Source organism: Sinohyriopsis cumingii, chromosome 1 (genome assembly GCF_028554795.1).
Source record: "Sinohyriopsis cumingii isolate HCF-2022 chromosome 1, ASM2855479v2, whole genome shotgun sequence".
NCBI classification, from domain to species: Eukaryota; Metazoa; Mollusca; class Bivalvia; order Unionida; family Unionidae; genus Sinohyriopsis; species Sinohyriopsis cumingii.
Window position 1 is genome coordinate 76,497,034 of NC_142961.1, and position 13,912 is coordinate 76,510,945.

Here is a 13,912-nt window from a genome sequence, read left to right on the forward strand (position 1 = left end):
GCCATACACCTCTGTGATATGAGTCTGATCCCCACATGCTCAGTGTCTCATAATTTTTAAATCACTACCTTCAGACCTGTAAGTATACACTGCCTGTATAACACAATACGAATAGTATACTATGAATGAATTAAATATGTTTCAGCAGTAGATATTTAATGAATGCAGTGTTATGCATCACTATAATGGTCATTAATGATTTTCTTTCCTTTATTGAGGTTGATCAGCTCATCAGCAACAAGAAAACACATTTAGATAATGATGTGCATGTGAAAACAAAATATGACCTTTAGACTGCATTGCAAAAAGTAACCTTGTTACACTTTGAATATCTGTCTGACCTTGCTCCAACACTTGTCCATTATTTTGACATATAAACTGAAATAAATTTTTATTCCTTTAATTTCCATTATGATAGTGGTGGGTGTAATCAAATGTTTAATGTCTGAGGCTCAAGATTAGTTCAAGATTTGGTAGTGGTACCCTCACAAAAGTTTTCATTCCTGCCCTCCAATCCCCCCAGTGCTTTTTCCTGGAATAACCCTGAATTCATGCAACTGCAACAATCAGCATACATGCTACATTATAATGTATGATGCAACTGCATTTTAAATGTTTGAATTTTATATCAAATTATGGCCATAGTTTAAATTATTAACTACTTCTTGAAAAAATATACAGAATTAGTAAATACTTTAGACATGACAATCTCTGTATTACTTAGCTAAGTTCCAATAATGAATCTGTGAAATGTCATAACAGAGCCTTAACAGTTTTCAGAATTATTCTCCTTTTGATTCAGATGTTCATATCTAGTGAGCTTAGACAAGTATAAACTCTTTTGTAGCCAAAATATAAAAATGCTACCTTGGTTTCAAAGCTGCAGTACATGCTAACTACAAAGGGATTGTCAGCAAAGGACAACACATCTCTCTCAGTGAACACTTGCTCTGTTTGATTACGCAGAATTAGGTTCTGTTTACAGATTTTCTTCATGGCAAATCTCTGTCTGGTTTCTTTGTGTCGGACTAGATAAACAGCACTGAAACAAAGCAAAATGAAAATAAAAAAAATTACCAAGAATAAATTTCTTACAATACAATTGCTGTGAAATTACATATGAAGAATAATGTAAAAGATAAATCATCAGGCAACCAGTGTTGCTTAAGAATATTTTTTCAGAATATAAGACCTGCTGCAAAGCCAAGGGATATCAAAACTGAGCTAACAATGTGTCTATGCAATATTGATACCCATCCCAAGTGCCGGAAAATGTACCTAAATGCAAACTTTAATACTCAACCAAAATATCTGAAAATGTACCTAAATGCAAACTTTAATACCCACCAAAGTATCTGAAAATGTACCTATAAACAAACTTTAATACCCAACCAAAGTATCTGAAAATCTACCTAAATGCAAACTTGCGTGAGTGAACAAGAAATGTACGAACAAAATGAGTGAAACGACCATGCCATGATCGAGCAAAGAAATTCTAACAACCAAAAGCTTCGCTGAATTTGGCTACTTATACGACAAAAAGTAAATAGTCAACTAACCATATTTACTAAGGTACAGTTTCATTCCAGTAAATAAACAAGTCTGTATCAAACATACATCTATCTTTTACAAATCAAACACCAACACCATGGAAATGTCAGCTGAATGAATTGATGGGAATGATCATTAACTTATATTTTAAAAATAATCTGATACTGATGCATGCTTCTCTGGACAAAAAAAAATCAATGGATGAATTAATGTATCTACCATGTCCCTAGCCTATGGATATGGACAGATTAAGAAAACTCGATAGATGAATTAATGTATCTACTATGTCCCTAGCCTAAGGATATGGACAGGGTAAGAAAAATCAATTGCTGAATTAATGTATCTACCGTGTCCCTAGCCTATGGATATGGACAGGGTAAGAAAACTCGATAGATGAATTAATGTATCTACTGTGTCCCTAGCCTATGGATATGGACAGGATAAGAAAACTCGATAGATGAATTAATTTATATATTGTGGCCCTAGCCTATGGATATGGACAGGGTAAGAAAACTTGATAGACGAATTCATTTATCTACTGTGTCCCTAGCCTATGGATATGGACAGGGTAAGAAAACTCGATAGATGAATTAATGTATCTATTGTGTCCCTAGCCTATGGATATGGACAGGGTAAGAAAACTCGATAGATGAATTAATGTATCTACTGTGTCCCTAGCCTACGGATATGGACAGGGTAAGAAAACTTGATAGATGAATTAATGTAACTATTGTGTCCCTAGCCTATGAATATGGACAGGGTAAGAAAACTCGATAGATGAATTAATGTAATCATTGTGTCTCTAGCCTATGGATATGGACAGGTAAGAAAACTCGATAGATGAATTAATGTATCTATTGTGTCCCTAGCCTATGGATATGGACAGGGTAAGAAAACTCAACAGACGAATTAATTTATCTATTGTGTCCCTAGCCAATGGATATGGACAGGGTAAGAAAACTCGACAGACGAATTAATTTATCTATTGTGTCCCTAGCCTATGGATATGGACAGGTAAGAAAACTCGATAGATGAATTAATGTATCTATTGTGTCCCTAGCCTATGGATATGGACAGGGTAAGAAAACTCAACAGACGAATTAATTTATCTATTGTGTCCCTAGCCAATGGATATGGACAGGGTAAGAAAACTCGACAGACGAATTAATTTATCTATTGTGTCCCTAGCCTATGGATATGGACAGGGTAAGAAAACTCGATAGACGAATTAATTTATCTATTGTGTCCTTAGCCTATGGATATGGACAGGTTAAGAAAAATCAATGGCTGAATTAATATATCTACTGTGTTCCTAGCCTATGGATATGGACAGGGTAAGAAAACTCGATAGATGAATTAATGTATCTATTGTGTCTCTAGCCTATGGATATGGACAGGGTAAGAAAACTCGATAGACGAATTAATGTATCTACTGTGTCCCTAGCCTATGGATATGGACAGGGTAAGAAAACTCTAAAGATGAATTAATATATCTACTGTGTCCCTAGCCTATGGATATGAACAGGGTAAGAAAACTCGATAGATGAATTGATGTATCTATTGTGTCTCTAGCCTATGGATATGGACAGAGTAAGGAAACTCGATAGATGAATTAATGTAATCATTGTGTCTCTAGCCTATGGATATGGACAGAGTAAGGAAACTCGATAGACAAATTAATTTATCTATTGTGTCCCTAGCCTATGGATATGGACAGGGTAAGAAAAATCAATGGCTGAATTAATGTATCTACCGTGTCCCTAGCCTATGGATATGGACAGGGTAAGAAAACTCGATAGATGAATTAATGTATTTACCGTGTCTCTAGCCTATGGATATGGACAAGGTAAGAAAACTCGATAGATGAATTAATGTATTTACCGTGTCTCTAGCCTATGGATATGGACAGGGTAAGAAAACTCGATAGATGAATTAATGTATCTACCGTGTCTCTAGCCTATGGATATGGATAAGGTAAGAAAACTCAATAGATGAATTAATTTGTCTATTGTGTCCTTAGCCTATGGATATGGACAGGGTAAGAAAAAGTTTTACATGAGAACAGTATTGTTGATGAAGACAATACATACGCATATGCTCCGTTGCTGATCAGTTTAATATTTTCAAAGTCATCTTCACAGGGGGTTTTCTCTTTCTTTACAGACTTACCCTATAAAAAGAAAGCCACACACATCAGCAATATTCAGATTAAACGTCACGTGCATTTATCATCTGTTGTTATCTAAAACTAAGGATTTAAAACTCTCAGAGGGAAACAGAGGTTACTTTAGTTAAGATAATATGTCTCATATGCCAACATATTTTTTATGGTATCTGACATGTTATACTGTTCAGCTGTATAGAATCTGAAATGTTATACTGTTCAGCTATATAGAATCTGACATGTTATACTGTTCAGCTGTATAGAATCTGACATGTTATACTGTTCAGCTATATAGAATCTGACATGTTATACTGTTCAGCTGTATAGAATCTGACATGTTATACTGTTCAGCTGTATAGAATCTAATATAAAGGAAATGTAAAAATAAAATGATTGATGTAATTCTCTTTTAATGTCTTTTCTTTTAAGCTTTTTGATTTAGAGAAGTCTGAGAGGTTCATTCAAGAGTTGTCCAAATCTGCCTTATTCAAAGATGCTGGCCCTTTCTGATTCAACAGCTAAAATCCTTCAATGCACCATGGAAGCTGCCAGTAAACTGAATTATGACATATAACATTACTATCTCTGACCAAGGTGATGCATCAGTTTCCTGAGATTCACAGATCTCTCTTTGAACTTTTGCAGAACCTAACTTTCGCTCAGAATGTGCAAATATTTTTCATAACATCAACATAATCTCACAGGATAGAATATTTTAAGTTTTCTGCCATTCCTGCAATTTTCAATCTTTTTAAGCTATACACATGTATCTTAGTATATTCCTAGCAAATTTTCATCAGACAAGTTTAGAGTTCCTGAATAGAATCTAAGAAACTAGGCATTTTACTTCCTGGTCTAGAACTTGTTGCCTTTTTTTCAACATTCAAAATAGTATTTGAATATCTTTGAGTGTTCTCAAGTGACAAAAGACCATAATGTCAAATGTTAAAGAACATCTAGAACTTGAAATAACAGAATAGCTTACACGTATCAAATGTGTGCCACCATATAACATGGATTGTGCTTATTACAGAAGCAGTATACTGAAACTTGGACTAAATCGTAAAAATGATACTGTCTTGCTTAATTTGAACCCATTCATAAATGTCTTTTTGCATTTCTAGTTGAATTGTCAGCATAAATTACTAAAATACATTGCTTATCTTCACCTCTGTAAGCTGAATAGCATTCCAGCTGGGATTTGACACTGCATAAGACCTTGACACTCAATAGTGTTTCAGCTGACATTTGACATTGCATATGACCCTGATGCCAATAGCTTTCCAATTAGGATCTGACACTGCATATGACCTTGACATTCAATAGTGTTCCAGCTGGGATTTGACCCTGCATATGACCCTCATGCCAATAGCATTCCAATTAAGACATGACACTGCATACAACCTTCATGTTGAATAGCATTCCAATTGCATTTCACACTGCATATGATGTTAGCACTCAACAGCGTTCCAGTTGGGATTTGACACTGTATATGACCCTGATGCCTAATAGCATTCCAGTTGCATTGACACTGCATACAACCTTCATGTCGAATAGCATTCCAATCACATTTCACACTGCATATTATGTTAGCACTCAACAGCATTCCAGTTGGGATTTGACACTGTATAGGACCCGATGCTTGATAGCATTCCAATTAGGATCTGATGCTGCATAGAACATCAATAGTCCTATTTAATACAAATGCAGGAAAAAGGACTGCAGATAAAGTGCATGTGCAGAACACTTCCCTGCAAGTAACCCATTTCTATTTTCTTGTTTCTTACCTCCACATCATCTATATCAACTGGGTGTTCTGCCTCCTCTTCTTCTGCCTTTTTCTCACAATTTTCAAGGTCAGTCAGGTCTAGAAAGAAAGTAAAAAATATATTTATATTAAAACTATTACTGTGCAAACAATCTTGTCTATTCATAAAATGATATGACCTCTGCCAATTGTAAAATATTACCTCTATTAAATAGTATATACAATAGCCATATTATATCATAATAGCTCACAGTTAACTGATTTTCAAGTCAAACCATTGACATAACTTTGTGCCAATCAAGTTTGCTGGTACACACAAATGATTGTCAGGGAAATAATTTTCCAATTGTCGAATTAAACAAGCTCTCTAAATGCCATGGAGAATTGGGTTTGATAATTCATACATTTTCATGTCAGCCACAATTATCCATTCAGCATGAATTGATATATTTGATGCAGTTAGTTTTAAGATCAACTAATAATGTCCACTGATCTCCTGTGACATCTTTTTTCCCTGACTGTCTCCATGACCTGTTTAATATACCAGTTGTGAAAATTATTTTAATTCTTCTTTGCAGTCATTATTTATGTCAAGCCACAAGGCAGGCTCAAACAAAGGAAAGATTCCATTGTCTCTGAATTTGGTTAGCATCTCTGCCCTCTGATGGGCTCTGAACAAATCAAATGCTGACACTGCCTGCCCAATGCATTGGCAGCTGATCATATGTTTGTGTCACACATACATTATCCAAACTGATGGGGATTATTAGTTGAATTTTGACATTTTTAAGCCATTGTGTTAATGCCATGGTCATCAGAAAGTACTGACGCTGCAACTTTATCAATAGCATTTTAAGATATTGCACAAGTATCTTAACTGATTAGCTTAGTGTTGTTGGCATCACTGGCTTCCTTTGAATACTGAGTGCAAGTGACAGATTTTTACTGGTGTTTGATTTGTGTTCATATAGTTGGAAGTATCGTTTTAAACACTGAAGTGACAGCCATTTGTTATCAGCATAGTTTTGTTCCTTTGCATTCTTTATTTTGGTTTCTTTGCAGAGGTTATTCCACAAAATTAAATGAATACAAATATGCAAACTTTGACAAGCGAATCCAAGAATTTAAGTACCTAAAATATTTTAAAATATAACACCACAATAAGGAATGAAACCATATTACTTCAAATGAAATGAGCAACAATACAAAAATCTTGATAAATATAAAATATGTTTTTATCACAAGTCAGGGTACAGATAAATGTTCCTGCATACATCACTCAATCATTGTAATGCTGTTCATGGAAATCAGAGCATACTGCCTAATAAGACCACTTAATCATTAAGTACAGTTTAATATAAAATTTCACTATAATATAATAACATGGAATCCACAACTATACCCACCTTATAACAAGAATGGTGTTTTAATAACTGGTAATATAGAGGGGGAGTACTGTATTCTGATCCTTAAAGGATATGCCTCATGGATGTTTAACTTAGAAAAGGTATTGAAATATACAGTGGCATATATGCCAACCCTCCTAGAGGAATAAGCATGATTACTGCTATTATAAGTGGCGAAAAAATGTAATTTGGGCATAAAAAGTGTAATCTATATCAGGGGTTGGCAACCTATTTTACATAGTGTGTCACTTTTTTGATTAATTACAAAATAAACGAGCAAGTGCCACCAATAAGAGAGTAACACTGTTAAAACAGAGATTTTTGGTTGTCTTTTGCATGCCACACAAAACCTCTGGACATGCCACCTTGTGGCATGCATGCTATAGGTTACCAAACCCTGATCTATATAATACATGTCAGAATTAAGCATATATGAAAAAGATACATTTTTACATCTAAAAAGGTTCTGCAGTTGTTCAAAATTCCTGTTACAAAGGGAATAATCCATATAGATTAGAACCAGAATACAAACACAAAATATACTGAGAAAATAAATTTAGCACTCACTTCAACTAGTCTGTATGTGTAACTTTCACTGAATGATTGTGAGCTGGAATTCTGCAATGATCATGGTCAGATGCTCAGTCTCAGAGTGTCGTATTACATTACTCTCATACTCTTTATAAGTTTGTAAAGCGGTGTTGATTTGTCACTTCTTCTGATCTGACATCTTTTGAAGTTTGAAAAGATTCATCTGCTCTAACATTTTTTGTAATATAACATCCACAACTCACATTGTAAAGCATTTAACTTAACATCTGGTGCCATTTTCTTTAAAAATCTAGACTGGTTCACCAACTGACTAGCTTATAAATATAATGAATCTGTTGGCAAAGTTCACTTTTGAAGAAACCGGTCTGTTTTTTTCAAAATGGGTCATGTATAGTTGATATAAATAGCAAATAAGGAAAGTATTCTTATGTTTTTTCTTACACAGCAGTCACCTTTTTAAGAATATTCTCAAATTTATATGAGTGGAAAAAAAGAGATGAAAATAAAATGACAAAAACAACTTTTTATTGCTTTATTATTATTTTATATTTTAGTTTAGCAAATCCATGTGCAGTCCTCTGGAAAATGTAATTTGGTGAAAAAAGCATACTGATTATGCCAAAAGCATAATGGCTGACATGTATGCAGTGGTCTCTCTCTCACAAGGCCACTCTATTTGTACTACAAATGTGACCTTATAAATGGGATGGCCTTTTATGAGTGGAATAAACTGGTAAAGTTAAACTATTTTGATGCTGGGCCTCTGATTTGGGCATAGACAATCTTGATATGGAACCATCTAGAAGACCACTATAAAAGGAGGATTAACAAACTTTTCTTAACTTTCTCCAACTCGAAATGAATTCTAAAGATATGCCCCTTCATATGTATTTTATTAAAAGACTAGGCATAAAACACAATTCTTGTAGCTGGGCTGCTGAAGTCTTTGAAAAGAAGTTTTGATGCTAAAACATCATTCAAATCATGGAAACATTGTCTGGTTTAGTGCTAATTACACATCACAAGACTCCACTGGAAAATTTACCTAGAAGAAAATTTAAACTTACCAGCATTATTTCATGCCATTTTAGTTATTTTCTGACATATAAACCTTCTGTTAAATAAAAAATTGTTTGTGCAAAGGTGTCAGTATTAATAATTTGTGGTTTGCATGCCACAAAATCAGCAGCAGCACGTCTTTTGCTAAGGTCTGTCATTTTATTCTCTCAATTTTATTTTTGTTGTGAAAACGGGGAGAATGTTTAGATTCATGTAGTTCATGACATACCTGCAAGTGGGTCTCTGTTGAGTCCCAGTTTGCTGATGATGTAACGTGGAATGTCAGCCTTGATAGTCTGTTTGGCTTTCCCCTCTGCAGCCTCCAGAAGTTGGTAGAATTCTTCAGGATCAAACTCCTACAGTGAAATAAAACATACATTATACTGAATAAATAATAAAGCAATTATTTTGATTTTTATATTTGCAGAACTAAAAGCTTGGTATCATTTGTTTGTGCTTTGAACTGCGGCTATGAATAAGAAAAAAAAGTCAAGCCACCTGGCGTCCTAATACTTTTGAGCTTTAAATTTGTGAAGAACCAATTGCAAAACACATTAATTTTGTGACAATATATTTAATTGGGTGAGATAGTGTTTTGTGTTTTTGCAGGGTTTAATTCCATTTTTCAGCACATGATAGGCTGTACATGGCAGCCAGTATTTATTGTGGAGGAACCCAGGAAGGCTCCCAGAAGAACCACCAACCTATGGGAAGCTAGTGACAAGCTTTCTAACATGCCCACGATAGTCAGGCCAAGATTCGAACTCACGTGGACAAAGGTCAGATGTATGAGTGAAATGTAAAGACAAGTGTCTTAGACCTCTTGGCTAACCAGAACTTGAGAGAATGAGAAAAGATGCTTACTGTAAAAATCATGCTCAAAGCTGTATTGATATTCTGTCCTCATATGGATGTGTGTGTGTGTGTTTGTTTTGCACCAAAGGAAGGCACTCAACTGACATATGGCCAAACTGGAAGATAACCACATACACTTATCAGGGTAGCAAATCATACACAATCATTTTCTTTTCTTTTAAAAAATTAACCTCAGTTTCAGTACATACTGAAAATTTTATGACAATTTTACAATTCTAAATGAAACTGTACATAATATAAAGTGATAGTCACTGAGGTGTATGACCAGGGAGCTAATCCCAGTTTCACTAAGTTCTCCAACTTAATCCTCAATTTAGATTTTACATTATTTTCTCTGTGACATTTTAGACTATATCAATCTTTATGTCAAGACTGGAAAGGATGCTAAATTATTTTTTAGTGTTTTTATATATGGAAACATTTTGTGCATAAAAAAGAAGGTTGATAAATTCTTAAAATCTGGCTTCTGTTGAGTGGTTTTTGAGTAGACATGATTTCAAGATTTTATTTTCAACTATATTTGACAGCATCATTATATATTTCAGCATCGTTGCTATAAACTTGAATACTCTTTATGCTAGTAAGATTTCCATCAAATTTGGAAATATTTTGTTAAGCGGTTTAGAAAAGAGATCATTTAAAATTTCTTCCTATATTTATTAACAGCAGTTATATTTGACGGTTGTCAGCATCATTTGAACAAAGAATGTTTTCTGTCAATTTTATTTTGCAGTTTTGAGAAAATTTTGTTTATTAGTTTTTCAGTACTATTTTAAATAATAGTGTCCCTAATGAATTATGGATAGGCATCCATTTAACAAATATGAAAGGCCTTAATGCTAGAATGCTTCCTGTAAAACCAAGTGCAAATTGGCAAAGTAGTTTAGAAAAGTTGTACATAACAACTGTGAGTGGATGATGATGGAAGAGGAATTAAGCATGACTGAGACAGAACCATACCATAACCTCACTCATGGTTCCCACGCTTTTCTAAAGATAAATTTCCAGGTCATTTCCAGGGTTTTTCCAGGATGAAATTAATTTTTTCAAGGTTTACATATGACCATTACTGAATGGAATTAAAGAACATTTTAGATTATAAAACATGCATTTTCCAAATCTAAAGATGGCTCTCTTTCAAGACTCTCCAAAACATCTAAGCCAACAAAGATGATCATGTACAAAACCACAAAATGTATGACACGAAATAAGTTTGATTATATTCCTATAAATTTGGCATGTAAAGTCATTTCAATGTACAGAATAAAAATTCGAACTTTATTTTGCTGACCTGCATTATGTTGCTAAGTGGGAACAACATAATGAACATACATTAGTTTTGTTTCTTTTCAAACCTTTAATTCTAAAGAATTATATTGCAATATATATATGCATCTTATAGAAAGGAAACATTTCCTATTATAGCATCAAAAAAAAAAACAATAAATGCAAATAATTAGAATCTTGTCTTGTAACAGGGAGTTTAACCCTGAATTTATCTGTGCCAATAAAATACCAAGCAAGATCTTTCAAACAACCTAATCTCCTTAAGAAGATCTGGTTAAAAATCCATCATTTAAAAAACGTTTTCAAAAGGGTCGATTTAAATTTGGACAAAAGATATTCAAAATTATATACTGCTGTATAAACAAGGACTGAAATTTCTGTACCATCAACTTGTCTTCTTGTAATTCATTCAACCGGTATTAATAAAGGGGCTCGAATAGTTTTTTTAAAAATATAATAAAGGGATGACAATTTCTCATTTCAGCTCCAAGACTCAACAATTTGGACTACAAGTTTGGATTAAAACAAACAGCGTTTTCTAATCCGGGTTTCCTCTGAATATTCCCACCCCATTTTTCATATCTGGACTTTTAGGTTGGGGTGTGGGGTCGTTGCAAGTGCATATTGAAAATGTGGAATTTGCCACCACCATGAGGTAGTGATGTGTGGTAGTCACTTACCAGCAGGCCTAGAAAATTTAAACTTATGTTATATCGACTTATACCTACATGAAATGATTTATTTTCTCAGAAATTGCAAGTATTAAAATCGTTGTGTCTTTATTCTGCTGACAGACTAGACGAAACTATGACATTGATGAAACCTGACCTGGTACTCGCCATTTGCATTACTAGTCACTTCATAAATCTCAAATGACGACATCGGAAGTCCATTAGTCATGTGATATCAACAACAAACTCCATTTTAATGTTGTTGTAGAAAAATTCAATCATGTTAAACTTTTTGTAAAAACCAGCAACCTGGCCAGTCTGATTTATCAAACAGAGAGCACATGTCAATGTGGTAGCCCCGTGATACAACTAAACTCCAGAAGTTGTTCTTGAAATATATAAATATGGAAAACTTTGTGTTCTTTCCTTCTGTATTTGATTACAACCAGTATGTGACTTTCATTTAATATTTTTTTCTCTACAACATTTAAAAATATGAGTTGCTAGATTTGTGTACTCATGCTACTTGCAATGCAAATCGCGAGTACCAGGTCACATTTCATCAACTCCGATTTTAATACTCACAATTTCTGAGAAAAGAAGTAATTTTCATATCCATTTCATGCATGTATCACTCATCTAACAACGTTTGAAGTTTGCTAGGCCATCCGGTAAGCCGCTACACTTTGCCAACATGATGTTTGCCTCTTGTGATGCTAGAGTGGTTTCATAGCTTCCACGTTAGGAAAGATACGGATATAAAGCTGAGTTTGAAAATAAGTCAACTAGACGAATCTAATCCACTGAGCATCTGGATTGACTCAGCATATATGTTTACAGTAAGCACCCAAATGATCCAAACTGCACCATCTAAATATTCTGGTTAGAACTCGATAAATTTAGCTCATGATCAGCTTAGTTACGACTCAGTTATGTGATTGTTTTGGGCGTCAAGTTGTGGCAGAAAAAATTATCATTTCTCCCAACTTTTTCCCAATTTCCCAGTAGCGTGGGAACCCTGCTGACTTGGCCTTATGGTCAGACAAGTTAAAAATTAAATCAGAATAAATAAATTGCTGATATTTAAAATGCTGTATGATTTTTGCATATTTTATTTTCAGATTGGGGCTTATTTTCAGCCATAAAAAAGACACACTGATCAAAACTCCCCAAGTAAATCAGCAAAACCTTACCAAGCACTCCAGCAGCCTTGAAGGTCGTGACACAATCAACAGCAGCCTTTTGATCAAAGGGTAGATACAGTGATAGGCTTCCTCAGACCTTTCCTGAGCCTAAAATGCAAAATAAAAGTTTATTTATAACTTTAGTTAAATATTGCAATTGCTCACATGCAATGTGTAGTAAATGATGTAGGTTACAGTAGATTGTACATACTTCTATTTTGGGAAAAATTCTCATAGATCAACAATTTTGAATAAAAACAGAAATGTATATATTGGATTTAAATTCATATGTACACATACAAATATTAAAAATAATTCAATCAAAGCCTATGGTGTACAAAGTTCTATCAATAATGATAACAGATCAACTTAAAGGCAATATTTTAAATGGTGGACATTTTGAAACATCAAAATAGGCTTGGATTCAGCAAATTCAAAGGGAATAACCCTGTTTCTAAGTAAAGGAGAATCTTAACCAATATAATTGAAGACGTTTAAGCATTTACAACAACAACCAAATATTAAAATATTTTTGGTACTTCTATAAAATATAAGTATTATCCAACTGTAAAATGCAGACCCTGACTGCCATTACATAATGAAACAGCAGATATAGGTTTGTGCAGTTTTTTCAATATATCAGTAGAACAAACAATATAGACCCTGATCTGCCATGACATCATGCAATATATACTGTTTGCAACTGGACTTGACTCATAAATGAGTATACATCATAGAACCAAACTTTACAAAAAATTCCATTTTCAAGAAGTTGTAAATTTTTTGCATTATCTCACCACTGGTCAATGTTCTTTACTTTCATCAATTAAATACATCACAAAGGCATGACTTTTTGTTTATAGATTCCTTAAAAAAATTTGTTCCAGTCACATCCACTTTTTAGTAAATAATTCCCCACACATAACTTCTCCTGACATGCAAAAACTTGCAAACAAATAGCTTTGGTAGCTCCAACTATACCCTTGAATGCAACAAGTGTTAATCCAGACACGCCAAAGCAGTATGCACCAAAATATATGGGTGATTTCAAACGAATAGTGTACACCCTGATCTGATGTGATGTGATTTTGATTTTTAACGTAGCTTTAACAATTTTTCAGTCATATTGCTACGATGTCTGCAATGTGGCAGTTTATAGTGATGTCTAGCACTGGGGCATCATGCTGCAGACATGTAGCATGATGTCCCACCCAGTCACATTATCCTGACACCAGGCCGACCAGTCCTAACACTAACCTCTTAATGCTGATCGCCAAGCGAGGCAGCTGTTAGTACCATTTTTTAAGTCTCTGGTTTGACTCGGCTGGGGATCGAACCCATGACCTCCCGCATCCGAGGCAGATGCTCTAACCACTAGGCCACCGGAGCAGTAC

At 34.3% G+C, this 13,912-nt stretch overlaps 1 protein-coding gene across 3 annotated transcripts in view; it reads right to left on the reverse strand.

Moving 5' to 3' along the window:
- The window catches only part of LOC149807158 (microtubule-associated serine/threonine-protein kinase 2-like), a 346,090-nt gene that overhangs the window by 55,425 nt on the left and 276,753 nt on the right, over positions 1-13,912 (reverse strand). For all 3 annotated transcript variants that reach the window (XM_089962846.1, XM_089962854.1, XM_089962861.1), the window contains 5 exons: positions 12,528-12,626; positions 8,730-8,856; positions 5,503-5,582; positions 3,642-3,721; positions 868-1,042 (listed from right to left, as the gene is read on the reverse strand). In XM_089962846.1, the coding sequence (XP_089818972.1) occupies positions 868-1,042; positions 3,642-3,721; positions 5,503-5,582; positions 8,730-8,856; positions 12,528-12,626 (561 nt within the window). The remainder of the gene's footprint in view (positions 1-867; positions 1,043-3,641; positions 3,722-5,502; positions 5,583-8,729; positions 8,857-12,527; positions 12,627-13,912) is intronic.